General features: G+C 41.8%; 1 protein-coding gene and 1 pseudogene across 1 annotated transcript; one reads left to right on the top strand and one right to left on the bottom strand.

The window, feature by feature from the left end:
- The first annotated feature begins 192 nt into the window (after window positions 1–192).
- Window positions 193–3,300, top strand: ppc1a (Phosphatidic acid phosphatase type 2 domain-containing protein 1A). Its single transcript, NM_001146657.1, is given in 8 exon segments — window positions 193–253; window positions 757–890; window positions 1,002–1,110; window positions 1,337–1,427; window positions 1,544–1,607; window positions 2,182–2,306; window positions 2,613–2,783; window positions 2,928–3,300. Coding segments are annotated over 7 exon segments (801 nt in total). The 5' UTR covers window positions 193–253; window positions 757–819; the 3' UTR covers window positions 3,098–3,300.
- Window positions 3,301–12,524: 9,224 nt separating this feature from the next.
- Window positions 12,525–26,456, bottom strand: LOC106584924 (putative ATP-dependent RNA helicase DHX37; annotated as a pseudogene).
- Between the last annotated feature and the right edge of the window lie 1,340 nt (window positions 26,457–27,796).

The raw sequence follows: 27,796 nt of genomic DNA, 5'->3' as shown, positions 1-27,796 counted from the left end.
TCACCCAACTCGGAATTCCAAGTTGAAAACTCGGGCATCTTTGTAGATCTCCAACTTTCCGTTCTGAAAATCACTAAAGTCATGATTTGACCTCGTTTTTTTCCTGAGTTCCCAGTTGTCTTGAAAGCGCCATTATACTTCGACACGACCGACAAAGCTTTCTCCTCCGGGCATCTTTCGCTATACCGGTTTAGCGGATGGGTGGGAGGATGATGATGATGATGGAGAGGCCCAGGTCACGGTAGCTAGCAGTGTGAGTATGCGGAGAAAGACTAAGCTAAACACCGAGTTTAAGGTTGGTCCTCCTGGTTTAGACCGCTGGAAATGCGGAAATGCCACCAAATGTTATTCACAGATGTGTGGCTAGAGACAGATGATGTAGCTAGGCTAACGTTACTAGCAATAATATAAGATGTAGCCAGCGATCTATACAAGAGCAGGGCACTGTTTAAGATGAATAAATTATGAATAATTTGTTTAGGATATGCATTATCCGATTTAGTTGGTCATTTTAAAGAGCACCACGAGGAAAGTGTATCCTATCAATTTATCGTGATGCTTGGTTCGATATGGAACAAGAAAGACTAGCATGCCTTCTCTCCTGTACCTGTTCTTGAACCAATCGATTTATTTTATTTGGTTCACACTGCCATATGTCAACCAAGACTTAAATATTTGTTATAAATTGTGATTATACGTGTGTTAAATGTATCATTTTGAACCCATGTTCTTTCTTCCACCCCCCCTTCCTCACAGTTTTGGAGAGGATTCTAGTGGATTTGCCAAGTGATCTGTCTGGAAACTAACCTGATAAACAAGATGAAGAGGGGTTTGCTGCGTGGCTTACTGCCAGAGGTGTCTATCCGACTGCTGCTTCTGGTTGTCTTCCTGTGAGTAATTCAAATTGAAACATCACAATAACTTTGACATGTGTTCTGTATGGACTTGTCTGGTGCAACTCAAAAGAGCTAAACTGTGTGTGTGTGTGTTATCTCCCTCAGTGTGACAGAGCAGCTTCCACCCTTTATTCGTGAGATCCAGGCAGAGGAGATGTGGCTGTATAGATTTCACAGAGTGGAGAATGACCATGTCCCCACCTCTCTCATGTTTGTGAGTACTGGTGTGTGTCAGGGGGGAGGCACTGACTGAATTCACTGGAATCTTGGAACATTGAATGTGAATATTTGTTCTGCCGGTAGTACTTCAGATTAAAGCACAGGATAAACTGGAGAGCAACAATAACTTGTTGCCATGGTATTACCAGGTAATCTTGTGCTTTAATGTAAAGTGCTACCATTCTGTTTTACTAATTCTATTGCCATGTCCCTCGTATCAGAGCGTGGCGTGTTTCACTCCATTCCTGGTGATCCTGCTTTTCACCTTTCTGAAGAGAGTTGAGAGAGGAGATGTGAGAGAGGCCTCGCTAGGTAAGGCCTGACTGTAGAACTACACATGCTGTTTGGCATCAGAGCAGCTGCACAGAGATTGTGTGTGTGTGTGTGAGAGAAAAATACTGACCCAGTTGTTTGCCTCTGTTCCTCAGCGGTGACTCTGGCTCTGGTACTGAACGGAGTTTTCACCAACGCCATCAAGCTGGTCGTGGGCCGGTGAGTACTAGTCTGGAGTACTAGTCTGGAGATGTACAGTTAGGGTTACATTGCTACAAGCTCAGTATTATGCCGGCTGGATGTGATGTAGTGTGTGTTCTGTGTGTGCTTCAGGCCAGCTCAGTATTATGCTGACTGGATGTGATGTAGTGTGTGTTCTGTGTGTGCTTCAGGCCAGCTCAGTATTATGCTGACTGGATGTGATGGAGTGTGTTCTGTGTGTGCTTCAGGCCAGCTCAGTATTATGCTGACTGGATGTGATGGAGTGTGTGTTCTGTGTGTGCTTCAGGCCAGCTCAGTATTATGCTGACTGGATGTGATGGAGTGTGTTCTGTGTGTGCTTCAGGCCAGCTCAGTATTATGCTGACTGGATGTGATGGAGTGTGTTCTGTGTGTGCTTCAGGCCAGCTCAGTATTATGCTGACTGGATGTGATGGAGTGTGTTCTGTGTGTGCTTCAGGCCAGCTCAGTATTATGCTGACTGGATGTGATGGAGTGTGTTCTGTGTGTGCTTCAGGCCAGCTCAGTATTATGCTGACTGGATGTGATGGAGTGTGTTCTGTGTGTGCTTCAGGCCACGGCCAGACTTCTTCTACCGCTGTTTCCCAGATGGACAGATGAACCTGGAGATGCACTGCAGCGGCGACCCGGATGTGGTCATGGAGGGCAGGAAGAGCTTTCCCAGTGGACACTCCTCCTGTAAGGCCCAATCTGATTGGCTAGTCCTCTTGCGAGAGCAGATCTGATTGGCCGTGAGACTACAGTGGGCTCGTTCAGATTAAAAGCTAGTTAGACTGGACCTGTGTGTGTGTGTGTGTGTGTGCAGTATATGTGTGTGTTAACTTGGTGGTAACTTTGATAAACAATGTTGTGTTTATTTAGACACTGGCCTAAACATTCTCATGTCAAGCCTTCTCATGTCATTATGAATAAAACTGTTGATCCTACTTTGATATATGTGCCTGCCCCATCTCTGATCCCCTCTCTCCTCTCGTCTTGTTCAAGTTGCATTCACTGGACTGGGCTTCACAGCGCTGTATGTGGGGGGTAAGCTGCGATGCTTTAGTCTGGGGGGTCGGGGCAGGGCCTGGAGACTATGTCTCTTCCTCGCTCCCCTCCTCCTAGCCTTCATGATCGCTCTCTCCAGGACCTGCGACTACAAACACCACTGGCAAGGTGAGAGGGCTAGCCATTAACCATGTTCACTTTGAAAAGCGCTATAAACGTATAAGAGAATATTATTCTAATCCACTATTGAGAGACGTGCTAAGATCTTTGTGTCACTTCTGTATATGTGTGTGTTGTCCCCTCTGTGTTTAGATGTGTTGGTGGGTTCTGGTCTGGGCCTGGTGTTCTCTTGGCTCTGCTACAGACAGCATTACCCCTCCCTCCAGGACCCTGACTGTCACTGGCCGCTACGCCACAGAGAGACTGTTCCTGCTGTACAGGAACGCAAGCTGGCCAACTCCAACTACATACTACCCCTATAGCCGGCCAACTACATACTACCCCTATAGCTCTACTCCAACTATATATTGAAATCAAATCAAATTGTATTTGACGCACGCGGCGAATAAAACCGGTGTAGACCTTACAGTGAAATGCTTACTTACAAGCCCTTAACCAACAATGCAGTTTTAAGAAAAAATAAGTGTTAAAGTAGTTACTAAATAAACTGAAGTAAACAATACATAAATAAAAATGAAAAGAAAAAAGAAAATAGAAAAATAACAAATAATTAAAGAGCAACAATAATATAACAGTAACGAGGCTATATACAGGAGTAACCGGTACAGAGTCAATGTGCTGGGGCACAGGTTAGTCGAGTTCATTTAGGTAATATGTACATGTAGGTAGAGGTAAAGGGGGGTGGGGGAGGGCAGCCTAGCACACAATTGGCCCACTGTCCGGGTTTGGCCGGTGTAGGCCGTCATTGTAAATAAGAATCTGTTCTTAACTTACTTGCCTAGTTAAATAAAGGTTAAACTCTTGTTGTTTTTTATTCGGGAGTCTTATGGCTTGGGTGTAAAAGCTGTTAAGAACCCTTTTTTTTTACCTAGACTTGGCGGTCCGGAACCGCTTGCCGTAAGGTAGCAGAGAGAACAGCCTATGCCTATGGTGGCTGAAGACTTTGTAGGGCCTTCCTCTGGCACTGCCTGGTATAGAGGTCCTGGATGGCAGGAAGCTTGGCCCCAGTGATGTACTGGGCCGTACACACTACTCTCTGTTGTACCTTGCGGTCGGAGGCCGAGCAGTTGCCATACTAGGTGGTGGTGCAACCAGTCAGGATGCTCTCGATGGTGCAGCTGTATAACTTTTTGAGGATCTGAGGACCCATGCCAAATCTTTTCAGTCTCCTGAGGGGGAATAGGCATTGTCGTGCCCTCTTCACGACTGTCTTGGTGTGTTTGGACCATGACAGTTCGTTGGTGATGTAGCCACCAAGGAACCTGAAGCTGCTCCACTACAGCCCCGTCGATGAGAATGAGGGTGTGCTCGGCCCTCCTTTTCCTGTAGTCCACGATCATCTCGTTTGTCTTGATCTCGTTGAGGGAGAGGTTGTTATCCTGGCACCACGCTGTCTCATTGTTGTCGGTGATCAGGCCTACCGCTGTTGTGTCGTCGGCAAACTTAATGATGGTGTAGGAGTCATGCTTGGCCATGCAGTCATGGGTGAACAGGGAGTACAGGAGGGGACTTAGCACACACCCCTGAGGGCCACCGTGTTGAGAATCAGCATGGGAGATGTATTGTTACCTACCCTTACCACCTGGGGGCGGCCTGTCAGGAAGTCCAGGATCCAGTTACAGAGGGAGGTGTTTAGTCCAGGGTTCTTCAGTTGGACAACTGAATAGGTATCCCCCTTTCCGCTTAGCTTAGTGATGAGCTTTGAGGGCACTGTGGTGTTGAACTCCGAGCTGTTGTCAATTAATAGCATTCTCACGTAGGTGTTCCTTTTGTCCAGGTGGGAAAGGGCTCCCGGGCTCCTGAGTAGCGCAGCGGTCTAAGGCACTGCATCTCAGTGCTAGAGGCGTCACTACAGACCCTGGTTCGATTCCAGGCTGTATCACAACTGGCCGTGATTGGAATCCCATAGGGTGCACAATTGGCCCAGCGTCGTCCGGGTTAGGGTTTATCCGGGGTAGGCCTTCATTGTAAATAAGAATTTGTTTTTAACTGACTTGCCTAGTTAAATAAAGGTTCAATACAAAAGGGCAATGTGGAGTGCAATAGAGATTGCGCCATCTGTGGATCTGTTGGGGCGGTATGCAAATTGGAGTGGGTCTAGGGTTTCTTGGATAATGGTGTTGATGTGAGCCATGACCAGCCTTTCAAAGCACTTTATGACTACAGACGTGAATGCTACGTAGTCATTTAGGCAGGTTACCTTTGTGTTCTTTGCCACAGGGACTATGGTGGTCTGCTTGGAACATGTTGGTGTTACAGCTCAAATCGAACTACATACTACCCCTATAGTGCAAATCCAACTACATACTACCCATCTAGTGAAATACCATTTACATACTATCCCTGTAGTCTTTAACTTCTACTACATACTACCCCTTTGTCCCGGGTTCTTTATATCTGGGCAACTGATCTCCAACTACATACTACCCCGATGGCTCTACTCAATGAGTGGTTGAGTAACTAGTGGTAGAAATGGGACCAGGCCCAAATGTTAACCCTGAGTGGGGAGGAGAGGGACTGTAATTTTTGAGCCCACCAGGTACCAGGTGCTAAGCTGTCAGTGCTACTGAAATAATTTGTATTCCCTGGAAGTAGGAAAGTCCTCTCAATGCACACACTGGATTAACCACAGCAATTCATTATTTTTTTCCTCATATTATGATATCCTGTTTGTTTTGTCTGATTTATAGTGCACTACTTTTGACCACAGCCCTATAGGCTCTGATCAAAAGTAGTGCACTGTATATGGAATAGGGTGCCATTTTGGAGGCAGACATGTATGTGGAGGTGAGGGTGCACTTTTCTGTAGAGTTCAGTGTCAACACTAGGATTGCAGTGGCCTAGAATCACATTACAGTTTGTACATTTAGAGTTCATCCTTTACATCAGTGGTCACCAACTGGTCGATCGTGATCAGATTTCCAAGCCAAACATTTCTGTAAAAAACGCAACAATAAAGCCTTGCAATCCTAGTTTTTTTAAATTAGTTTTGTGCTTTTCGTGGTAGGTGCACTTGGTTCAGCAGACCAAGCACCGGGAAGTGTTCCCATTTTTAACCATTTCATGTGTCTGAATGTAGAACACCGCCTACCCGGCAGGCCCAGAGAGCAAATCAAGTGCACCTATAGGCCTACCGCTGGCCAATCAGATAGCTCAGATTATCGTGTCTGCACAGTTTCCTTGCGCCATTGACTGTAAAAAGAAGCCTCAAACGCACAGCAAAGTTGATGTGAGATTTTCAAAACTTTTAAAACCATAACTATAGAGACTCAACGAATACAGCAAAGAGCTGCTGTTTTTATGAGTAAGTTCATGTTTAAATTGTTATTCAGCACTGTCAACACTTTGTTCAACAGTTTTATAATCCATAAAATGTGTGTTCTCGCTATTTCCACTCATGCTACAACCAGCACTGCAGCTGCAATGAATGAGTATAGCAAAGCTTGCATTGTTATTATTTGCGGCTTGTTTTTTTTTTATATCAAGGAATATTTCACTTTCTCAAAGTAGTAACAACATGAATTGGTGCATGAGGCAGAAATAATGCAGTGTGACTTAAGTTTCGCAATTAGTTGGAAGACTGTGTCCCCTTTTCTTAGTGGATGGAGGGAGAGAGGAGGGATGGTGAGTCGGGTGAGAGGCAGCCTCACCGCTGCTCCCTGCCTCCCCTCAGACTGAACATCAGATGCTGGCCATTAGTCCAGTTAAAAGAAAAAGCCAATTATTATGCTCACTCAGCTGTGTCTCACAAGTAATACAACAAATGATATATTACCAGTGTGATCATATACCAACATTTTTTAAATATAATTTCAAAATGATCTGAGAAGAACAACATTGGCAGGGCAATTCAAGAGTAGCCAATATGCAGTGATAATGTATTGGGCCTATAACCTACTGCACAAATCTCATTGCTACAAAACTGCTTTCAATTGGTTAATGTTGCATAGGCTTATGTTTTTTAAGTAATGTTTAAAAAAAAAAATCTGAGTGGTAGGATCTCAGCTTGCATTTTGTCTCGGAAAGTGATCTTGACTCAGAAATGGTTGGTGACCACCGCTTTACATTGTTTGTATTCCTGTGTATTTATTCCCGTTCAGTACAGTTGTTTCTGCAGATAAGTTACTTAGTTGTTCTGTGATGCTGGTAAAACTGATACCAGTATGCAAACTGCTGTATGGCTGACACCATTGAAATGTTTGGACTTTGGAGGCAGTTCTGTGATGGCAGTAACCCCAGTAAAGGCAATCGGATGGAGATGGTTTGGGATGTGAGGAAGAAACAGTTTCCAGCAGAAACAGCTGACTGACTGATGTGTGCCTTTGTTCAATATTTTATTTATTTTTTACATTCCTCTTTAAACCAATAAGCTATTCACTCATTGTATGTACTGCACATACAGTTGAAGTCCGAAGTGTACATACACCTTAGCCAGATACATTTAAACTCAGTTTTCAAAATTCTTGACATTTAATCCAAGTAAAAATTCCGTCTTAGGTCAATTGGACCATTCCCCCTGACAGAGCTGGTGTAACTGAGTCAAGTTTGTAGGCCTCCTTGCTCGCACACGTTTTTTCAGTTCTGCCCACAAATTTTCTATAGGATTGAGGTCAGGGCTTTGTGATGGCCACTCCAATACCTTGACTTTGTTGTCCTTAAGCCATTTTGCCACAACTTTGGAAGTATGCTTGGGGTCATTGTCCATTTGGAAGACCCATTTGTGACCAAGCTTTAACTTCCTGACTGATGTCTTGAGATGTTGCTTCAATTTATCCACATCATTTTCTTCACTCATGATGCCATCTATTTTGTGAAGTGCACCAGTCCCTCCTGCAGCAAAGCACCCCCACAACATGATGCTGCCACCCCCGTGCTTCACGGTTGGGACGGTGTTCTTCAGCTTGCAAGCTTCCCCCTTTTTCCTCCAAACATAACGATGGTCATTATGGCCAAACAGTTCTATTTTTGTTTCATCAGACCAGAGGACATTTCTCCAAAAAGTATGATCTTTGTCCCCATGTGCAGTTGCAAACCGTAGTCTGGCTTTTTTATGCCGGTTTTGGAGCAGTGGCTTCTTTCTTGCTGAGTGGCCTTTCAGGTTATGTCGATATAGGACTCGTTTTACTGTGGATATAGATACTTTTGTACCTGTTTCCTCCAGCATCTTCACAAGGACCTTTGCTGTTGTTATGGGATTGATTTGCACTTTTCGCACCAAAGTAAATTCATCTCTAGGAGACAGAATGCGTCTCCTTCCTGTGAGGTTTGACGGCTGCGTGGTCCCATGGTGTTCATACTTGCGTACTATTGTTTGTGCAGATGAAAGTGGTACCTTCTGGCGTTTGGAAATTGCTCCCAAGGATGAACCAGACTTGTGGAGGTCTACATTTTCTTCCTGAGGTCTTGGCTGATTTCTTTTGATTTTCCCATGATGTCAAGCAAAGAGGGACTGCGTTTGAAGGTAGGCCTTGAAATATATCCACAGGTACACCTCCAGTTGACTCAAATGATGTCAATTAGCCTATCAGAAGCTTCTAAAGCCATGACATCATTTTCTGGAATTTTCCAAACTGTTTAAAGGCACAGTCAACTTAATGTATGTAAACTTCTGACCCACTGGAAATGTGATACAGTGAAATAATCTGTCTGTAAACAATTGTTGGAAAAATTACTTGTCATGCACAAAGTAGATGTCTTAACCGACTTGCCAAAACTATAGTTTGTTAACATGAAATGTGTGGAGTGGTTGAAAAACAAGTTTTAATGACTCCAACCTAAGTGTATGTAAACTTCCGACTTCAACTGTATATACTTTAGTGTATGCTTCCTTTTTCTACTTAAGTATTGTCTGTAGAAAACAACTTGGTCGAAGCCCAACTTGGTCGAACTTGAACCTTCACCCAACTCTCATTGACATCAAGGAATGGTTTTCAGGAAACTTCGACTCGCATGCATTTTTCAAGTTTTGCCATTATTGTGTACGCTTACATTGATTGTTTAACATCAATGTGATCAGATAGAATTTAACTTTACAATGTGTATAGATTTGATTCCACCTTGTTGTATTGACTTTTTACTTCATCCAACGTATTGTTGGTTAAATGTTTGTAGACATGGTGGCGTTTTGTGGATTGTGTAAGGATACACAGGGTGTGTTTAGAATGGAATCGGGCTAACATACTGCTTCTAGAATTAAGTGGCAGAGTGAGTCAGTATAAATTAATCTGAATTTAATTTTGAATCAGAATCTGAAGTTATAGAAATTGTCAAGGAGTGTAAAAGTTGTATTGAAATTATAACTGGTCCTTTTACTGATAAAACTGTACATGTTTTTTACTTTGTAGCTCATATTTATGTGGTAATGTCAGTTTGCAATGAAGTAATTCATTTTAGGGCTGAATTAAAATGTGATTTAGTTGCTAGGTTCCTGCTCCATAGACTACTGATTGTACCCAATTGTTTTAATTTACACGCTTCACACTATCTATTTTGGTGAAGATAATTCAGGCACACTAATGAATGTGGTGCCAACTTGCATGTTCCACTGCTGAAGAGTCTCTACTTTATCAGGGTATAGGGATTGTTTTAATATTAGGCTACTGCTTGTGTCCTTCCAGCTTCCACTTATCTGCCTTTGCTTGTAGAGGAGACAACTACAAGCTGCTCCTGTTAACACTAGGCGGATTGTATTTGTTGTGATGAACTTATTGGTGACACACTTTTACTATTATGTTTCTTAATAAACCACTCAAATCTACACATCGTCTGCTGCCTATTCTTCAACTGAACCATCAATAATGAAATATTTGTTGCAGTAGAACAAATGAATGGCCACATCATCAAAGGTCAACAGATTCAATCTGCTAAAACATATTGAATAGCGCCCTTACAAGGCGGGATAATGATTTAAATGGTTTCACTGTCCAGACCCATCTACACTTGTGAGATATCCAGACACAATGCGTGCCTGACTACCTCCGGAGGAAGGAAAGGAGAAGGAAGATCACAACCAGATCGCGTCTTTTGATCGTCTACAAATGTGGACATAATCAGGACAAAGGGTGCATGTCAGCAGGTAGCCTAGCGATTAAGCGTGTTGGGCCAGTAACTGAAAGGTCACTGGTTTGAAACTCAGCCAGCAAGGTTGGAAAATCTACCGCTCTTCCCTTGAGCAAGGCAGTTAACCCCAACAACTGGACGTCAATTAAAAACCTCTTAAGCATCCGCCCCTTTTTTCGATTTTCATCTAAAATGACATACCCAAATCTAACTGCCTTTAGCTCAGGACCTGAAGCAAGGATATGCATATTCTTGATACCATTTGAAAGGAAACAGACCACAAGCAGACCACATTGAAGCTTGTAGAAATGTGAAATGAACATCGGAGAATATAACACATTAGATCTGGTAAAAGATAATACAAAGGAAAAGCCAACCGTTTTGTTTTATTTTCTTTGTACCATCATCTTTGAAATGCATGAGAAAGGCCATAATGTATTATTCTAGCCCAGTTGCAATTTAGAGTTTGGCCACTAGATGGCAGCGTGTGTGTGAAAAGTTTTAGACTTAACCAATGAACCATTGTATTTCTGTTGAAAATTTTTAATCAAGACTGCCCAAATGAGCCTAATTGGTTTATTAAAAACTTTTCAAGTTCATTACTGTGCACTCTCAAACAATAGCATGATATTATTTCACTGTAATAGCTACTGTAAATTGGACAGTACTGTTAGATTAACAAGAATTTAAGCTTTCTGCAAATATCAGATATGTCTATGTCCTGGGATATGTTCTTGTTACTTACAACCTCATGCTAATCGCATTACCGTATGTTAACGCAACCGTCCCGCAGGGGACCCACCGAGCCTGTAGAGGTTTTAAGATAGCCCCCAGCACATCTCTGATTCAGAGGGGTTGGGTTAAATGCGGAAGACACATTTCAGTTGAATCCATTCAATTGTACAACTGACTAGGTCTCCTCCTTTCCCTTTCAATAAGAAATAACCTTAACATTTCTAGCACGATATCACAGATGATCCATTATTTTGGATAATCGAGTGGTCGCTCTAACAATGAAGAGAAACGTCTTCAAAAATGAAATGCAGTCGGGACTACTCTAGCCAATGAGAGCGCAGATACACGTGTGAACAACAGGCACAACTCCTAATTATATCAGTACAATGCATTATAAAACATTTTCTTGATCAAATAAGCCACACATAGCAAATAAACCATTATATTTTTTGTAACTCATTGACCTCCATATAAAAACAAATCGCTTGGTGAGAGGGGCTGCCTAAATCAACATCGTCGGTGCACAGTTGTTGGGCAGTTAACTACCTTGCTCAAGGGAAGAACGGCAGATTTTTCAACCTTGCCAGCTCGAGGATTCGAACCAGGGACCTTTCAGTTACTGGCCCAATGTGATTTGGTGACCACTTGACCTTTCCTCTAGCGCCACAATCAGGCCTTTTCATTTCCATTTTGTTTTCCATTTTCCATTTCCACTTTTACAGCTGCTTATTTTCTAGTTGGTATGTATACTTAGTTAAAAAATCTACTGCTGATTTTATTATTTTGTTCATTCTATAGATGATAATGTTCATTTATTCTAATTGAAGAGGTTAATGTATATTTAAGTTATATTTATTTTGTTATTCATCAATGTTAAGAGAATTTTCCATTCAAGAATTGTACCATTAAAATTACATTTAGACTGTAAAAGATGGCCTTTAGCACATTTCTTATAGAGGGTATCAGTCTTGCATCAAATAGTGAATTCCACTGTATGCAGAATGTTGCATGCATGTCTGCACAGTGTTATATTTTCACAGCTCAGTGTTCAGTAAATATCATACAGTAAATATTGGACTACAAAGGTAGAGTTATTTAAAGCTTTGAATGGGTTGATTGGGTTCTGGAGGTGTCTGGTTACAGCAATTGCGAAGGGTTGGTGTGGCCTGTGGTGGTGGGGTCCAATGTGATATATTTTCATGGGGCCCAAAATCCCTGGCGGCACCCATTCCTGTTGTTCACACGTGTATCTGCCCTCTCATTGGCTAGAGTCGTCCCGACAGCATTCCATTTTTGAAGACGTTTCTCTTCATTGTTAGAGCGGCCGCTTGAGTATCTGGTCAATATAATGGATAATCTGTGATATCGTGCTAGACTTTTTAGGTCATTTCTTATTGAAAGGGAAAGGAAAGGGGGATATCTAGTCAGATGTACAATGAATGGATTCAAGTGAAATGTGCCTTCTTGTATTTAACTCAGCCCCTCTGAATCAGAGATGTGCGGGGGGGCTGCCTTAATCAGCACCCACGTCATCAGCGCCCAGGGAACAGTGGATTAACTGCCTTGCTCAGGGACAGAGCCAACATTACAATGTTTACCATGAATGCGGTCTCCGATATAATGTGGGAACAATACCTTTCCATTTCAATAATCCTGTAACTCTGAATTTCCAGGAAATCTGGTCACAATGTGGACGAATAAGGCTGCTTCTACACAGGCACCCCAATTTGGATCTTTTTTTCACTAGGCAAGTCAGTTAAGAACAAATTCTTATTTACAATGACAGCCTACCCCGGCCAAACCCGGACAACACTGGGCCAACTGTGTGCCGCCCTATGGGACTCCCAATCACAGCCGTTGTGATACAGCCTGGGATTGAACCAGGGTCTGTAGTGACACCTCTAGCACTGAGATGCAGTGCCTTAGACCGCTGCGCTACTTGGGAGTGTAGGCATGTGTAGAGGCATATCTGAAAATGTGGGCACAATCAGTGGGCACAAATGTGGACAAGATTAGGACACAGGACCAATGTTAGCACCAGGTATAAACGAGGCCAGAGATGTCTTTCTCTTTCACTGTCTCATACCATTTGAATGAAGGAAACAACTGCTAATAGTAGATGTAGCAGTTGTGGTTTCCTTAATTCAAACGGTTTTCTGACAGACTGTTCTCACAGTATCAGTAAGGCAGAGAGTAACAGCTTCTACACCTGCATTGCTTGCTGTTTGGGGTTTTAGACTGGGTTTCTGTACAGCACTTTGTGACATCAGCTGATGTAAGAAGCGCTTTATAAATACATTTGATTGATTGATCTATTAACTTAGGAAACACCATGACATAGGAGGGCGGGGGGTTAGAGTAATTGTTATGTTTGAACAAACTTTCAGGCTACTTTTTAAATTTTTCAGTTGAAAAAGGATATTCCGAGTATAACTAATAGTAATATAAAGACATTGAGCCAAATGGTGATATTTAGATACATTTTTTTTGCAAAACTTCAGAAATGACCACATTCATGTCCATAAGGAAATGTATCATTTCCTGTTGTACACTTGTTCTGAGTTTACTGAATGGGCAAATTTCCATATTGTTCTTTTTTTTTTTACAGTTTAGTATTTAATCTCAAAATAACCCCAGTTGGTAGGCTGTGAAATATGTGGTAGTTTGAGGGTACTTTTTTCAACCTGTAACTCCACCAACTTGGTGAAAGTTTCAGGCCATTTACAAAAACCTGTTAAAGGTAAATTTCACCACTTTTAAATATCATATTCATCATCTCCAGCGGAAACACCTAATCTGTTTATGGGCGCTGTTCAGGCTTGAGATAAAATGTATTATTTACTTAAATCTGTTTTAAAGGTGCAATATGCAGAAATCGCTTCACCATTTCCTGGTTGCTAAAATTCAAATATTTCACCTAATTTCAGTTTATGTGTCAAAGTAAATATAGTGTAGTGAATCATTGTACCATCTAAACCGCTGAGAAATATATTTTCCATAACACAAACTATTGCATTTTTATCTGTTTGAAGCTGGAATACAAAACCAAAAGTAAAAGAGTAAAAAAACGAGAAAGAAATAGAAATAGCGCACATAGAACAAATCTACCTATAACGACACAGGACAAGACCCAAATGCAGACACAGGAGGCAGATATTTCGAGTCTCTGATATTTATTAATAGACAAAGGGCAGGTCGAGGACAGGCAGAAGTTCGTAAACCAGGTCAGAGTCAGATGGGTACGGGATGGCAGGCAGGCTCGAGGTCAGGCAGAAAATGTTGGAACCGGGGGACTAGAAAACAGGGACTAGACAAACAGGAGCACGGAAAAACACGCTGGTAGGCTTGACAAGACAAATTGGCAACAGACAAACAGAAACCATCGGTATAAATACACAGGGGATAATGGGAACAAATGGGAGACATCTGGTGGGGGGTGGAGACAAGCACAAGACAGGTGAAACAGATCAGAGTGTGACACTTCCGCTTCTTGGACTTGCTTTTTAAGAATGACAGTTCTATAGCTCACAATTCTATGTGAATGACACATTGCAGCTTTATGTCAACTTATCTCAAGTCTAAGTGATTTTAACCAACTATGGGTAGGCAAAAGTTACTTTACTAACCTTTGCCTGCTCAGTTAGTTAATGACATGATGCACACCAGATGACATCAAAAGTGTTTCCCGATGATGTCATCGTAAACACTTATCTTCTATCTCTTTTACTACAGTCGTGGCGAAAAGTTTTGAGAATGACACAAATATTAATTTTCACAAAGTCTGCTGCCTCAGTTTGTATGATGGCAATTTGCATATACTCCAGAATGTTATGAAGAGTGATCAGATAAATTGCAATTAATTGCAAAGTCCCTCTTTGCCATGCAAATGAACTGAATCCCCCAAAAACATTTCCACTGCATTTCAGCCCTGCCACAAAAGGACCAGCTGACATCATGTCAGTGATTCTCTCGTTAACACAGGTGTGAGTGTTGACGAGGACAAGGCTGGAGATCACTCTGTCATGCTGATTGAGTTCGAATAACAGACTGGAAGCTTCAAAAGGAGGGTGGTGCTTGGAATAATTGTTCTTCCTCTGTCAACCATGGTTACCTGCAAGGAAACACGTGCCGTCATCATTGCTTTGCAAAAAAAGGGCTTCACAGGCAAGATTATTGCTGCCAGTAAGATTGCACCTAAATCAACCATTTATCGGATCATCAAGAACTTCAAGGAGAGCGGTTCAATTGTTGTGAAGAAGGCTTCAGGGCACCCAAGAATGTCCAGCAAGCGCCAGGACCGTCTCCTAAAGTTGATTCAGCTGTGGGATCGAGGCACCACCAGTACAGAGCTTGCTCAGGAATGGCAGCAGGCAGGTGTGAGTGCATCTGCACGCACAGTGAGGCAAAGACTTTTGGAGGATGTCCTGGTGTCAAGAAGGGCAGCAAAGAATCCACTTCTCTCCAGGAAAAACATCAGGGACAGACTGATGTTCTGCAAAAGGTACAGGGATTGGACTGCTGAGGACTTGGGTAAAGACATTTTCTCTGATGAATCCCCTTTCCGATTGTTTGGGGCATCTGGAAAAAAGCTTGTCCGGAGAAGACAAGGTGAGCGCTACCATCAGTCCTGTGTCATGCCAACAGTAAAGCATCCTGAGACCATTCATGTGTGGGGTTGCTTCTCAGCCAAGGGAGTGGGCTCACTCACAATTTTGCCTAAGAACACTGCCATGAATAAAGAATGGTACCAACACATCCTCCGAGAGCAACTTCTCCCAACCATCCAGGAACAGTTTGGTGACGAACAATGCCTTTTCCAGCATGATGGAGCACCTTGCCATAAGGCAAAAGTGATAACTAAGTGGCTCGGGGAACAAAACATTGATATTTTGGGTCCATGGCCAGGAAACTCCCCAGACCTTAATCCCATTGAGAACTTGTGGTCAATCCTCAAGAGGCAGGTGGACAAACAAAACCCCACAAATTCTGACAAACTCCAAGCATTGATTATGCAAGAATGGGTTGCCATCAGTCAGGATGTGGCCCAAAAGTTAATTGACAGCATGCCAGGGCGGATTGCAGAGGTCTTGAAAAAGAACGGTCAACACTGCAAATATTGACTCTTTGCATCAACTTCATGTAATTGCCAATAAAAGCCTTTGACACTTATGAAATGCTTGTAATTATGCTTCAGTATTCCATAGTAACATCTGACAAAAATATCTAAAGACACTGAAGCAGCAAACTTTGTGAAAATTAATATTTGTGTCATTCTCAAAACTTTTGGCCACGACTGTACAGATGAACGTGGTACCTTCAAGCATTTGGAAATTGCTCCCAAGGATGAAGGGTTATTGTAAATGGCCTGAAACTTTCACCAAGTGAAACCACCCTTAAAGGGAAATCAAAATTGGTGCAACACTGGTCCACTTCTTCCTCGATGGTGAAAGAGTTACAGGTTGAAATGGGAACCCTCAACTTACCACATATTTCACAGTACATTAGGGTTGAATGGCGGGAACCCCGTTACCGAGATTTGCAGGGACTTAGGGTAACATGAAATAGAAGCCCCCCCCCCTAAGATCAATGTCTAATTGCTGACACAAAAAAGCAAAGAAATTGTAGGTGGATGATGGCCATGCTGAGTGTAACAAATTATAAAGGAAAATAAATGGCTACAGTTAACAGATTGGTAGTTATTTAATAACATTTATTTTTTAGGAAAGGGGCATTTTGCCCAGCTACCTGGGTAAAATGCCCCCACCCCTGGCATAAATTGCCCCAATAAGAGATGATGCCATAGGGATTCACAGAAGTGTGCCTATTTTTTACCTCCCCTGCACATAAATTATATATTTTCTTTTACCTTTTCCTCATACTCCATTATGTACAGTTAAACTAAACTCATTATCATTTGAATAAGGCGAGATTTAAAATCCCAGCAGTCCTTACAATGAAATTCAAGAGAAAACGGTTTTCAATAATTTTATACATTTTTCAAACAAATTAATTGGAATATATCCAACCTCCTTTCTTTATTGAATGTGTTTTGTGAGAACTACAGGGAGGGGGGTGGGGGGTGGTGGTGGTGGGGGGGGTCTTAACCCAGGGGGCATCTCGCCCCATAGTACCCTACTGCCCAAAACCACTCACTTTTCCCTGGATAAATAACTGCGAGAAACCAGTAAATTATAATATTTTATTTATATGAACAGTATTGTGTAAAATTGAACTGTTAAATTATATGTGATTTCTAATTCTGGCTTCTCTACAGCCTCTGCATGATGAACCAACACTCAGGGTGGGGACAGACCCATCTAAGTAAGGAGTGCAGTTCACAATGCATGTAGACCTATCATCTCATCATGGAAACTTTTTTTCAGGAAGGCCTGCATTTCCTGCAGCATAGCCTATGCTACAGTAATATAAAGACCAAATGCGCGCCTAATTTACCCATTTCCATCTTGCTTTCGGGGTCACCTTGTTTCTTAATTGTAAAGTTTTTTTTTTTTTGCAGCTGCAGTTTTAAAACAGCCTATCACTCAAATATCATTGCTTTAATTAAATCAGTGCACGCACGAGCAGTCTCTCTTGCAGTCTTTCTCTCTCCATCAACTCCATTCAAATTGCATCCAAAATAGATAATAATGTTTTAGATTGATATATAACCCTATATATAAATGTCCTAGCCTACCTCTTTCAGGTAACAAATTCAATGCAGTAATAGCCTTATATTTAACTAATCAATGATCGGTCATGCATAATAAGCTTCTCATTTATAGCCTCTGTCTCTTGCGCAATATGCAAGCACTTGTGTTTCCGCTGGCCTCTCCTTAAAAAACGTTCCTTAGCTCTTGGAGTCCCATGCAGGAAAAGCTAGACTCGAATAGCTTGCTGGACATCATTTTTTGTTGTTGCATTTCTTATACCAATAGACTTTTCGAAGAGGGACGCAAGCTGTTTTTTGCTGAATGTTTCATGTAACTGTTGAAAGCGAGGAAGAGGAGGTAAGCTACTAACAAAGGGGAAATATAGATATAGAGCTAGCCAACAACACAGCTAACACAATCACTTCAAACTGAAGCTAGAAAGACTGCAAACTACAGTAGCTGCACTTCGTTTCATTTTAGATTTTTTCAATTGACATTTGTATATATACATAAAAATGATGCCAGCTGATTCATGATTTCGATTGGCTGAGAAACGCTGCCTGCCTGTCTGTCTCATACAGACTTGTTCATTACTATAGGACAGCTGGATATCGAATTTGAATATTGAAACAATGTTGCAAATGTTGGAGAGACAGACAGCAAGGTTTATACAAATCTCTGCTGTTCAAAATGAAATGTTAGTCTAAAAGAAATGTGAAATAATGTCTAGATGCTTTTTATAGTGGAGATCAAGTTTATAAATTGCTTGGCTGGGCTGATGAGACAGTGTATTGCATAGTCAAATGGAACATAGTAAATAGGCATTTTAACGTCATAAATTTAGCCGGTGGTAACTTGTGGAATAGACACCTGCTGGAATGTGGTTTTAACCAATCAGCATTCAGAAATAGACCCACCTGTTGTATAATCTGTCGTGTGTAATGTGCAGTAGCCTACATCATACCGTATATGTATTGGATAATGGCACAATCATTTGGGCTTTTTTGGGCTTGGGCTCATTAAATGTCGTTAATGTGAGGCTTATAAAATCTATTTAATATGACTCATCAGGTAGCATCAGGTTAGAATTTTCATGCTGATCGATGCTCTAATCAAATCCAGACATTTATATGCTTTATAATGCTTTCGAATGGCACTTACGGTTTTGGAGGGAAATACCGGGTTACCCGGGATGACAAGTGATTTATTTTCGGGATGGAACAACCCTACAGTACATGGATTAGCCTACCAACTGGGGTCATTTTGAAATTAAAGATTAAACTGTTTAAAAAAAGAAAAATCATAGCAATTTTTTGGGAATAATAATTTATTTGAAATAGTTATTACACTGTTCTTCATTATTTACCTCTTCCTCGTCTAGTGATATAACATGGCAGAAAAGATGTTTGACGCTGTGGAGGAGCTTGCGGAGGACATAATCAAGGTGATTCAGTGGAAACAGTGTGATGAGCATGAACCTCCTATCCCAGAAGAACAGATGAAGGTATTTACAAATGAAGAAGCAGCAATGCAGAAGGTTGCTGAGATAACTCTGGGGACGGCCCTGGGCATATCTCTGGATATACTGAAAGAGGCCAGGCAAAAAAAAAGGTAACACAATAACTGAAATAGGCCAACAGTCAGGATGCAGAGAGCTGCACAGTTCACCTTTATTAAAAGGATAGTTCGGGATTTTGGCAATGAGATAAAAAAAAATTGTATCCAGGAGTTCATCTGACTGAAGTAGATAAATACCCAACTATCCCTTTAAGTAAAACCTTTTAAATAGACTGTGTGCAGTAGCAAGCTATCTGTTTTAGTTTTTGAGATGATTGATCTCTTTCAAGGGAGTAGCTGTGTATATTTATTCCTTCTGAATACATTTATGTTTGTTGGCAATGTCAATTCTTGCAATTTTTTTCTGAATACATACAGTGCCTTCAGAAAGTATTCATACTCCTTGACTTATTCCACGTTTTGTTGTGTTACAACCTGAATTCAAAATTGATTAAATATGTTATTTACACCCATTTACACACAATTCCCCATAATGACAAAATGAAAACATGTTTTTAGATATTTTTGCAAATGTATTGAAAATGAAATACAGAAATATCTATTTACATATTCACATATACATATTCTGGGTAAGCCTCAAAGAGCTTTCCATACCTGGATTTTGCAACATTTGCCCATTACTATTTTCTTAATACTTTAAGCTCTCTCTAATTGGTTGTGGAACATTGTTAGACAACCATTTTCAGGTCTAGCCATAGATTTTAAAGTAGATTTCAGTCAAAACTGTAACTTGGCCACTCTGAAACATTCACTGCCTTCTTGGTATGCAACTCCAGTGTAGATTTGGCCTTGTGTTATCGGTTATTGTCCTGCTGAAAGGTGAAATAATCTCTCAGTGTCTAGTGGAAAGCCAACTGAACCAGGTTTTCCTCCAGAATTTTGCCTGTGCTTAGCGCCATTCCATGTATTTTCCATTTTCTATCCTGAAACTCCCCAGTCCTTAACAATTGCAAGCATACCCATATCAAGATGCAGTCACCACTATGCTTGAAAATATGGAGGGGGGTACTCAGTAATGTGTTGTGTTGCCACATTTTTTGCAATATTACTTTAGTGCCTTGTTGCAAACAGGATGCATATTTTGGAGTATGTTTATTCTGTACAGGCTTCCTTATTTTCACTCTGTCAATTAGGTAAGTATTGTGGAGTAACTACAATGTTGTTGATACATCTTCAGTTTTCTCCTATCACAGCCATTTAACTCTGTAACTGTTTTAAAGTCACCATTGGCCTCATGGTGAAATCCCTGAGTGGTTTCCTTCCTCTCCGGCAACTGACTTAGGAAGGACGCCTGTATCTTTGTAGTGACTGGGTGTATTGATACACCATCCAAAGCGTAATTAATAACTTCACCATGCTCAAAGGTATATTCGATGTCTGCTTTTAAAATGTTTACCCATCTACCAATAGGTGCCTTTCTTTGAGAGGCATTGGAAACCTCCCTGGTCTTTGCGGTTAAATCTGTGTTTGAAATTCACTGCTCGGCTGAGGGGCTTAACAGATAATTGTATGTGTGGGGTGCAGAGATGAGGTAGTCATTAAAAAAATCATGTTAAACACTATTATTACACACAGAGTCCATGCAACTTATAACGTGACTTGTTAAGAACATTTTTACTCTTGAACTTATTTAGGCTTACCATAACAAAGGAGTTGAATACTTATTGACTCAAGACATTTCAGATTTTCATTGTGTATTGATTTGTATACATTTTGAAAAACATAATTCCACTATGACATTATGGGGTATTGTGTGTAGGCCAGTGACAAAAAATATATACAATTAATCCATTTTAAATTCAGGCTGTAACACAACCAAATGTGCAAAAAGTAAATGGGTGTGAATACATTCTGTAGGCACTGTGTACTATCCATGGTACTATTTCTACTGATCAACCCTCAACCCTAACCCTAACCCCTACCCTAACTCTAACCAGAACCCTTACCTAACCCTTACCATAACCATTTAAAATGTCAACATCAATCAGGTAGGGATGTCCCAAGGATTCCGGATAGCAAGGACCAAAGAGATCTCTGTCCGACAAAATGCTATCCTGGTAAAGTATGTTTTATTTATTTGTAATCTAACTATTTATACCATCAATGCAAGCTGTAAAATCACTCCCAATTTAGAACACAGCCACCTTAGTAACGTAGCTTGCTAGTCAGTGGATCTTTGACATTATGGGTCTATTTTCCTTCCACTGGTCCTGGGGCCCTTGTTAAGGTCAACCTTTACCCAGTACCAGGACATTTTAGCCAATAACCTAGTTGGCACTGCCAGGAGGCTGAAAGTTGGCCGCAAGTGGATCTTCCAGCAAGACAATAACCTCCAAATCCCAAAAGATTTCAAGTCAGTATCTGGACTTGAACCCCTATTGAAAACCTGTGGTTTGAATTGAAGATGGCAATCCATAACCGTAGACGAAAGATATCTGCAAAGATTATGTACAGAGGAATGGTCTCAGGAATTGTGTACAGATCCTTGCAACATGGGGCCGTACATTATCATGATGATGGGGGATGAATGGCACCACAAAGGGCCTCAGGATCGCGTCATGGTATTGTGTTCGTTGTCCGTAGCAATTGTGTTCGTTGTCCGTAGCTTATGCCTGCCCATACCATAACCCCACCATGGGGCACCCTGTTCATAACGTTGACATCAGCAAACCACTCGTCCACACAACGCCATACACATGGTCTGCGGCTGTGAGGCTGGTTAGACGTACTGCCAAATTCTCTAAAACGACATTGGAGGCGGCTTATGGTAGAGAAATTAACATTAAATTCTCTGGCAACAGCTTGGGTGGACATTCGTGTAGTCAGCATGCCTATTGCACATCTGTTGCATTGTGTTGTGTGACAAAACTGCACATTTTAGAGTTGCCGTTTATTGTCCCCAGCACAAGGTGCACCTGTGTAATGATCATGTTGTTTAATCAGCTCTTGATATGCCACACCTGTCAGGTGGATGGATTATCTTGGCAGAGGAGATATACTCACTAACAAATTTGTGCACAAAATTTGAGATTAATAATATTTGTGTGCATATGGAACATTTCTGGGATCTTTTATTTCAGCTCATGAAACATGGGACCTAACACTTTACATGTCACATCTATATTTTTGTTCAGTGTAAAATCATACCATGGACACCTAAGCCTATATGCCTTTGCATGCAATGCCCTGATGCATTTAGTACTCAAATCTCTGACAGCTGAACCGTGAGGTGGACAATTATGGTTTTAGGAAAGTAGCCTAAAAAATGATTAAAAAAATATAGGCTACACATTTTTGCATATGCTACACATCGAAACACAAGGAATAATGTTTTTGTAATTGTTAATAGGCTGTTTTTAAGGACACATAAATGTGATTCATTTGGCCAACATCCCTCCTTTTTTTTGTACTTTTACCCCAATTTAATGATAGCCAATTGATAGTTACAGTCTTGTCACATCGCTGCAACTCCCGTACGGACTCTGGAGAGGCAAAGGTCAAGAACCATGCGTCCTCCGAAACACAACCCTGCCATGCCACACTGCTTCTTGACACACTGCTCGCTTAACCTGGAAGCCAGCCACACCAATGTGTCAGAGGAAACACCGTACAACTGGCAACTGAAGTCAGCGTGCATTGTGCCCGGGACCCAAAACAAGGAGTTGATAGAGCGCGATGGGACTAATGAGGCGGTATTGAATGTGTAACTTTCTGGATTATTCACATTTTTATCTCAACCTCATGATGGGTATAAGGAAAATGTGAGTATCATGTAGTAGCCTAAACCTATCAATGTTAGATTGAGCTGGGTGAATGTAATATTAATGACAGTCATTCAATATGCTGTAATAGAAATAAGGCCATGCTCATAAAAAATAAAATAAAATTCTCCCTCATCTTAAATGGCACTGACCGGCACCGGAAGCCAACCAAAATCCAGTGTTTGATTGGCAATACATGCATTTCTTATCTGTTTACGTATTTCAAAATAATCCCATAACCACACATTTCCTATCTGTCTGCCCTGGCCCCCACCTGTCCAGATCCTCAAAGATCTCCCGGACTGTCATTGTGGCCACCACGGCGGTGACGTAAGGCAGACATTCCCTGCTGCTTCCCTAGTGCTAGCATCTTAGAGTAGCGCGACACGATGGGGAACGACGCCATCGCCCTGCCCAGGGGGCAGATGGGACACCTCAGACACACTCACTCCATCTCATTGACACTACAGCAGAGAGAGAGATGGATTGGTTGGTTGGTTGACACCAGCGCCTCAGCAAAGGGAGGGGTGGGGAACAGAAAGTTCACCACCTGAAAACGTAGACACACACAGCTCTCTCTAGCGTCTGACTAAATTCACAGGAATGTTTTCTCCCCAGCTTTACAGAGTTAACATCATCAATCAATTATGTGTTATTTCTCGGACCTTGTCTATATTGAGCTCCTTCATCTGTAGTACCAGGTCTTCAACTGGCCTGTGGGTAATCTCTGCCTCCGTAAACAGACTGAAGTCTCCAAACACAGCTGACGAGTACAGCTTGGAACACACACACAGACACCAAACACAATCTGTTACACTAAAGACATGAAAGTCATTGCACATTAAGCACCCCTTTCCAGTTCTGACCTATTGCAGTGTCCAGGTTCGGTACCGATTGGCTGAGGCCTGTGAGGTCCAGAAGACCTTGAAGGAAGAGATTCCCGTGACGCGGTCATAGAAGCGGTTCTTGACCAGACCGCAGTTGACCACATACTTTATCTCCGAAGTTTAGTTAGAGAGCTTTCTGCTATGTTGGGAGCTAAGACACACAAATGTGCACCAGGGAAAGGAACACCTGGACACAGACAGATTTCACACACATACATGTATACATGCATAAAGACAGATTAGACACATATACACAAGCTCTCACAGATGGTCCATGTAAAACTGTCTCAAACTACCTCTACCTCCTAGTTGGTTTGTTGTGCTGAGTGATCTATCTTACCTTGACCTGCTGCTCTGGAGCCAGGAGAGAGTAGAGGGGGAAGACAGAGAGAGATGGACGGGTCCACCTTCTCCTCTACACACATAAAGAGAGGAGGGGAAGAGAGAGCATATGAATAAAGAATGCACACCCGAGAGCTGTAAGGCAACACACACCCACCTAGCTGAGACCTTTTCCCTTACCTGTGTCTGTGGGGTCGTCTCCTAGTTCCAGGTCTGACCCCTCCTCCTCATCTACCCCGGCCAGACGGTCCTCATCCAACGGTGAGTAGTTATCCAGGTCAATGTGTGTCTCACATGTAGCTGTGTTGTATGGTGATAACTGACTAATAACTGTGTGTGTGTTTCACATGTAGCTGTGTTGTATGGTGATAACTGACTAATAACTGTGTGTGTGTCTCACATGTAGCTGTGTTGTATGGTGATAACTGACTAATAACTGTGTGTGTGTCTCACATGTAGCTGTGTTGTATGGTGATAACTGACTAATAACTGTGTGTGTCTCACATGTAGCTGTGTTGTATGGTCATAACTGACTAATAACTGTGTGTGTGTTTCACATGTAGCTGTGTTGTATGGTGATAACTGACTAATAACTGTGTGTGTGTCTCACATGTAGCTGTGTTGTATGGTGATAACTGACTAATAACTGTGTGTGTGTCTCACATGTAGCTGTGTTGTATGGTGATAACTGACTAATAACTGTGTGTGTGTCTCACATGTAGCTGTGTTGTATGGTCATAACTGACTAATAACTGTGTGTGTGTTTCACATGTAGCTGTGTTGTATGGTGATAACTGACTAATAACTGTGTGTGTGTCTCACATGTAGCTGTGTTGTATGGTGATAACTGACTAATAACTGTGTGTGTGTCTCACATGTAGCTGTGTTGTATGGTGATAACTGACTAATAACTGTGTGTGTGTCTCACATGTAGCTGTGTTGCACCTCCTGAAAGGGAAGGCCCTCCTGTCTCCTGCAGACAGAGTGGACCTCAGCCTGGCCCGTCAGAATACCCCCAGGGGGCAGCAAGTGGCGGATCTTACAGGTCTTGTGGAACACCTCTCCAGTGTAGTCCTCCAGAGGAGTACGTTTGTTAAAGTGGACGTGACAGGGAACTGTTGGGATTCCATCTTGATGACGGGAGTGGGAACAGCTTTATGTTTTCTGTGACCTCCTCCACACGCGGAGTAGCTGTCCACTATCAGCTTCACGGGGAGGCCTTTCTCTGACACACATAGGAAACAACAGGGTAAAGATGAGATAAGGACACAACAGCAAGTTGGGTAGAGAAGTCTCAGCTCTTTCAAGTTCCGCTTATAAATCATTATTAAACATAGAGTTTCCATTTAGTAAAGAGTTTATAAATCCTTACGTATCAGTTGTGCATGTATTAAATAACATGCTCAAGGCATCAGAAACATCCTGTCTGTCTGTCTGTCTGTCTGTCTGTCTGTCTGTCTGTCTGTCTGTCTGTCTGTCTGTCTGTCTGTCTGTCTGTCTGGTCTGTCTGTCTGTCTGTCTGTCTGTCTGTCTGTCTGTCTGTCTGTCTGTCTGTCTGTCTGTCTGTCAGTCCCACCTTGTTTCTGAGTGGTACGATGCGTGACAGCAGGCCTATCAGGATGTCTGTGTACACACTCTTCTCATGGGCCTCGTCTATGATGATCACACTGTATATCTGGAGTAGGAAGTCCTACAGCGGAGAGAGGCAGAGACAGAAGCAATGCCGTAGTGCACTATAAAGACTGCCATTTAGGACGCAGCCTTACAGAGCATGAGTAACTGATAGAATGGGGTCATACAATAAAGACTGCCATTTAGGACGCAGCCTTACAGAGCATGAGTAACTGATAGAATGGGGTCATACAATAAAGACGGAGGATAGGGGTGCAAATAGGTAGGGAGAGGGACGAACAGAGAAAGTTAATGGAAGGATGGAAAGTAAGGAGAGAGAAAGAGGGATTACCTTCTGAATCTCCCTCAGCAGGACTCCGTCGGTCATAAACTTGATCTTGGTGTCACTGGTCACGTTCCCTAACAGACCGAACCAAACACAAATGGAGACCAAATCCACACTAACCATTGTGTTTGTGTGTGTGTACCGTGTGGACACGTTCGTCTCTTTGGCCACTCTGTGGGCCATACTGACAGCTGCAACTCTCCTAGGCTCTGTCACACCAATGACCACTGGAGAGAAACAGGAGGGAGAGGGGTAAGGAGAGGGATGCTATTATGATGATATTAGTGGAGTGAAAGGTTTCCAAATAAATATACACAAAGACAAGTGGTGGATTAGATGAAGGAGTTTGTGTGTGTTACCTAGAATATCAAGCCTCCTATAGGAACTGGGGTACCTGGGTGGTTTTACCACTTCCTGTCTCTCCACACAGAACTACATAGCTTTTCTTTCTCACCACCTGCTCCTCGGCCAGCACTGGCAGCTTTACATGGGCCTCCTACACACATATCGCAGGAGAAACACACAAAAACACATGCACACACACACAAAGTAGGATAAACAAAAACATATGCACATGGCGTGAGAAACACAAAAATAGAATGTGCAAAACATACACACACATACCACGAGATACATGTACAACACAAGAAACACACACAAACCTGTATCTCTGGCATTCTGAGAGAAAGAAAGAGAGAAAGAGAGAATTAGAGATTGGATTGATTGCTGCATATGTGACATAACTCTACCATTTATATTCATAATTTCATTAATAAATATAACTTATTTTTTCTTCCATAAATAATGTTTTTTTTTATTAATCAGTATGTTTGAGTTTAACCAAAACATTTGTTGTAATATTTGTTCTATCTTTTCTGGAGGACAGAACTGAAATTGTAACCAGGTTTGAATAGCTTATTTAAGAAACGGTGATACTTTATACATTTCATTTTCAATTGTAATCTGTAAAGGCAAAAAGGCAATTTTTGAACAACGGATGAGCCTTTCTTAATAATCTACTGGAGAACCATTTTGGGTTTAAGTATAACTTTTGTATAAGTGAAGCTTTTAGTGAGAAGTTTAAAGCTTTAAAATGTTATACTTTTAGCCCCCCAAACTCATATTCATTATATAAATAGGCACGTTTAATTTTGTCTGGCTTAGCATTCCAAATAAAATGAAATATTTATTGCTCATATGATTTAAAAAACGAGTCGTATGGTGTAGGCAGCACCATTACTTATTTACTAAACTGCGATAGGACCAAAGAGTTAAATCAATGTGATTTTTCCCTAAATAGACAAGTATTTACCCATGGTTGCAGAATCATATCTATTTTTGCAAACTATCAATTTAAATTTATTGTGGTAAATTAATTTATACTGCTCAAAAAATAAAGGGAACACTTAAACAACACATCCTAGATCTGAATGCAAGAAATAATCTTATTAAATGCTTTTTTCTTTACATAGTTGAATGTGCTGACAACAAAAATCACACAAAAATAATCAATGGAAATCCAATTTATCAACCCATGGAGGTCTGGATTTGGAGTCACATTCAAAATTAAAGTGGAAAACCACACTACAGGCTGATCCAACTTTGATGTAATGTCCTTAAAACAAGTCAAAATGATGCTCAGTAGTTTGTGTGGCCTCCACGTGCCTGTATGACCTCCCTACAACGCCTGGACATGCTCCTGATGAGGTGGCGGATGGTCTCCTGAGGGATCTCCTCCCACACCTGGACTAAAGCATCCGCCAACTCCTGGACAGTCTGTGGTGCAACGTGGCGTTGGTGGATGGAGCGAGACATGATGTCCCAGATGTGCTCAATTGGATTCAGGTCTGGGGAACGGTCCATAGCATCAATGCCTTCCTCTTGCAGGAACTGCTGACACACTCCAGCCACATGAGGTCTAGCATTGTCTTGCATTAGGAGGAACCCAGGGCCAACCGCACCAGCATATGGTCTCACAAGGGGTCTGAGGATCTCATCTTGGTACCTAATGGCAGTCAGGCTACCTCTGGCG

Source organism: Salmo salar, chromosome 24 (genome assembly GCF_965601325.2).
Source record: "Salmo salar chromosome 24, fSalSal1, whole genome shotgun sequence".
In the NCBI taxonomy this organism is placed as follows: Eukaryota; Metazoa; Chordata; class Actinopteri; order Salmoniformes; family Salmonidae; genus Salmo; species Salmo salar.
This window is presented reverse-complemented; position numbering and strand designations above follow the sequence as displayed.